This window comes from Sparus aurata, chromosome 12 (assembly GCF_900880675.1).
Source record: "Sparus aurata chromosome 12, fSpaAur1.1, whole genome shotgun sequence".
Lineage (NCBI taxonomy): Eukaryota > Metazoa > Chordata > Actinopteri > Spariformes > Sparidae > Sparus > Sparus aurata.
Genome location: NC_044198.1, coordinates 29,876,064 through 29,878,563, shown reverse-complemented (window position 1 = coordinate 29,878,563; position 2,500 = coordinate 29,876,064). Strand labels below are relative to the sequence as shown.

Genomic DNA, 2,500 nt, shown 5'->3' with positions numbered 1-2,500 from the left:
CTCTGATGCTACGTCACACTCACCTGAGCAGTCATGAAGAAGGTGAAAGCTTCTGGACATCTGAGGAAACTTTAACCACAAGCTGTGACTACAACTTCCGGTCACTCTTCTTCTTCTTCTTCTTCTTCTTCTTCTTGTTCTGTTCCTCTGGCGGATACAGACCAACACTACAGGTGATGTCGCCACCTGCTGTCCGGGAGCGGAAACTCATAATTTCACCATGTGGTTGTGAACCGGTTTGATTTAAATAAAGTTCATTTGAACGAGCTGAACAACACTTGATGCTCCTCCTCCTCCTCACTGCCTTCAAAACAATGAATCGAAACATAACTGATATCTTAGTATTTTATTACTTAATGAGTATTGATACAAAGAGTCACTGCAGCTTTAGTAACTAGTTACTCTGCAGATTACCTTCCTGTCTGGTGGAAACCTCGTATCTCCAGATGTGTTGATGTTGAAGAAAGTACACAGTGATACTCTGATACAGGAAGTAATCTGTAGAGTAACTAGTAACTAAAGGTATCAAATAACGTAGTGGAGTAAAAAATACAACATGTCGTCGGGTTGAGTATGGAAATACTCGAGTAAAGTAAAAGTACATCAACACCAGAGGAGGCTCGTCCATAGAGGCAGAGGAGGTTGGTCCTCCTCTATTTTTGAGAGGCAAGAGGAAGATACATTTTTTTTTAAGAAAGAGTAACTGGCTGAAATAAATCATTACCAAATCTCAGTATCATTTATAAAATATTATATATATATTATATCATAAAAAAAAGTTTCTTCTTTGGAAGAAAATCCACCTAAAGCGGTTGAACAGCGACAGCTGCAGACGGAGGAGACAGAGCAGTCTGTGAGAGGAGCAGGGAGCAGGAAGGTGGGGGCTAGAGGAGGACGGAGGGCTTCTGTCCTCCGTAGGAGGGATCTCCTTCCATTCACTCAATGCATTTAGGATTTTTTCATGCTGATCTATGATTGGCTAAGACACGTAAAATGACGCGCTAAGGGAGGACGTCCTCCCTTACCAATCAGCAACCAGAATACAAGATTGACAGCAGGTTGGTCCAATAACAGTTCCCAAATTTCATTCTCACATTTATACAGCCGTAAACAAAAAATACTTCTATGTATTGCACAGCTTTCACTGCCAGCCATGCTCGGACAAGAAATATGGAGTTTTCAGCGATATTGGAATCGGTTTCAAAGGAAATATAAGCACATTTCTGAAAGAAAAAAAACTGTCCGGAGAAATCAGAGCGGAGCAGTCAGAAAGATAATTCATAGGTTTCGTTTCGTTCATCCTGACAGAGGACTTAACGTTAGCGCAGTGGATAGAGCAGTTACTTGCAACGCAGGCGACTGGGTAACGAATCCCGGTAGAGGCACATATTAATATTTTTTTTGTCTTGTATATTAGCCATTTAATAAAATGTTTTTTTAAAGAAGTCGTGTAAGTCATTGTTTTATTGCTTAATTTTCATTGAATATAAGAAAGTAGGGATAAGTAGTTGACTGATGAAATAACATGACACCCTGGACTGGTTTTCCTTCTGTCCTCCACAATTTTTTCAGTCACCAGCCGCCACTGATCAACACTGTACTTCAGGTCAGTACTTGAGTAAATGTACTCAGTTACATTCCATCACTGTGGGAAACGTGGCTCATCATCATCAGAAGATCGATCAATAATTCTCAATCTGTAGTTTCTATGAAGACTTGCAGCTCCTTCTTCATCTTATTAAAGTTATCAAAGACCTTCTGACACTGATCAGCTGACTGCATGATGGACTCTGTTAACTCTCTGTCATCTTTAGGGGTCGCAGAGACTCTGAGGACTTTAATAACCAACCTTAACAGATTATATATCCTCTCCATAACTGTTAAAGCTTCATCCAAAGCTTCTCCACTCCTCTTTCCCAGGTCAGACACTCGTCTAAGGATCCTCTGAAACTCCTCCACCTCCATCAGAGTGTTTCCAGCCTGAACTTCAGTTTTCTTTTGTTCCAACTTTTCACACGTCGTCTTGATTTCTTCCAGGATTTCCTTCAGCGGTTCAACAGTCTCCATGAATTGTTTCCCCAGGTCTTCTACTTTCTTTACACTTTTATTCTCTGTTTGTCTTTTTGCTGTATTTGCAGAGCGAGCAGCACCAACAGCAGCACCAACAGCACCAACAACAACAGCACCACCAACAACAGCACCAACAACAGCACCAACAGCAGCACCAACAGCAGCACCAACAGCAGCACCAACAGCAGCACCACCTCCTGCTACTGTTGCTGCTAAACTCAGTCCACCAGTGAACGGAGCTGCGAGGAGCCCCAGTGCGAGGATTGCTCCTCCTGCTGCTCCAGCAACAGCTCCTACTATTTTGTCTCTATCTGTGTTCTCTCTCACTTCATCAGAGATTTTCTTAAACTCTCTGATAATCTCTCTCATCTCTGATTCTCTCTTGCCAAATCCTTTGATGAATAAAGCTGCATAATCATCAAGTGTCTTC

The 2,500-nt window shown here is 41.9% G+C and overlaps 2 protein-coding genes across 4 annotated transcripts in view; both read right to left on the bottom strand.

The window, feature by feature from the left end:
* mocs2 (molybdenum cofactor synthesis 2) overlaps nucleotides 1-159 on the bottom strand; it is a 3,791-nt gene extending 3,632 nt beyond the window's left edge. Inside the window, exon 1 of the mRNA XM_030435443.1 lies at nucleotides 24-159. Coding sequence (XP_030291303.1) covers nucleotides 24-35 — 12 coding nt within the window. The 5' untranslated portion in view covers nucleotides 36-159. The remainder of the gene's footprint in view (nucleotides 1-23) is intronic.
* Nucleotides 160-1,451: 1,292 nt separating this feature from the next.
* The window catches only part of LOC115592339 (uncharacterized), a 5,639-nt gene continuing 4,590 nt past the window's right edge, over nucleotides 1,452-2,500 (bottom strand). For all 3 annotated transcript variants that reach the window (XR_003986118.1, XR_003986119.1, XM_030434952.1), the window contains one exon: nucleotides 1,452-2,500. This exon is cut by the window's right edge and continues 102 nt beyond it. Coding sequence is in view for 1 of the 3 variants with exons in the window: in XM_030434952.1 (XP_030290812.1) it covers nucleotides 1,693-2,500 (808 nt within the window). In the remaining 2 variants the exon portion in view is untranslated.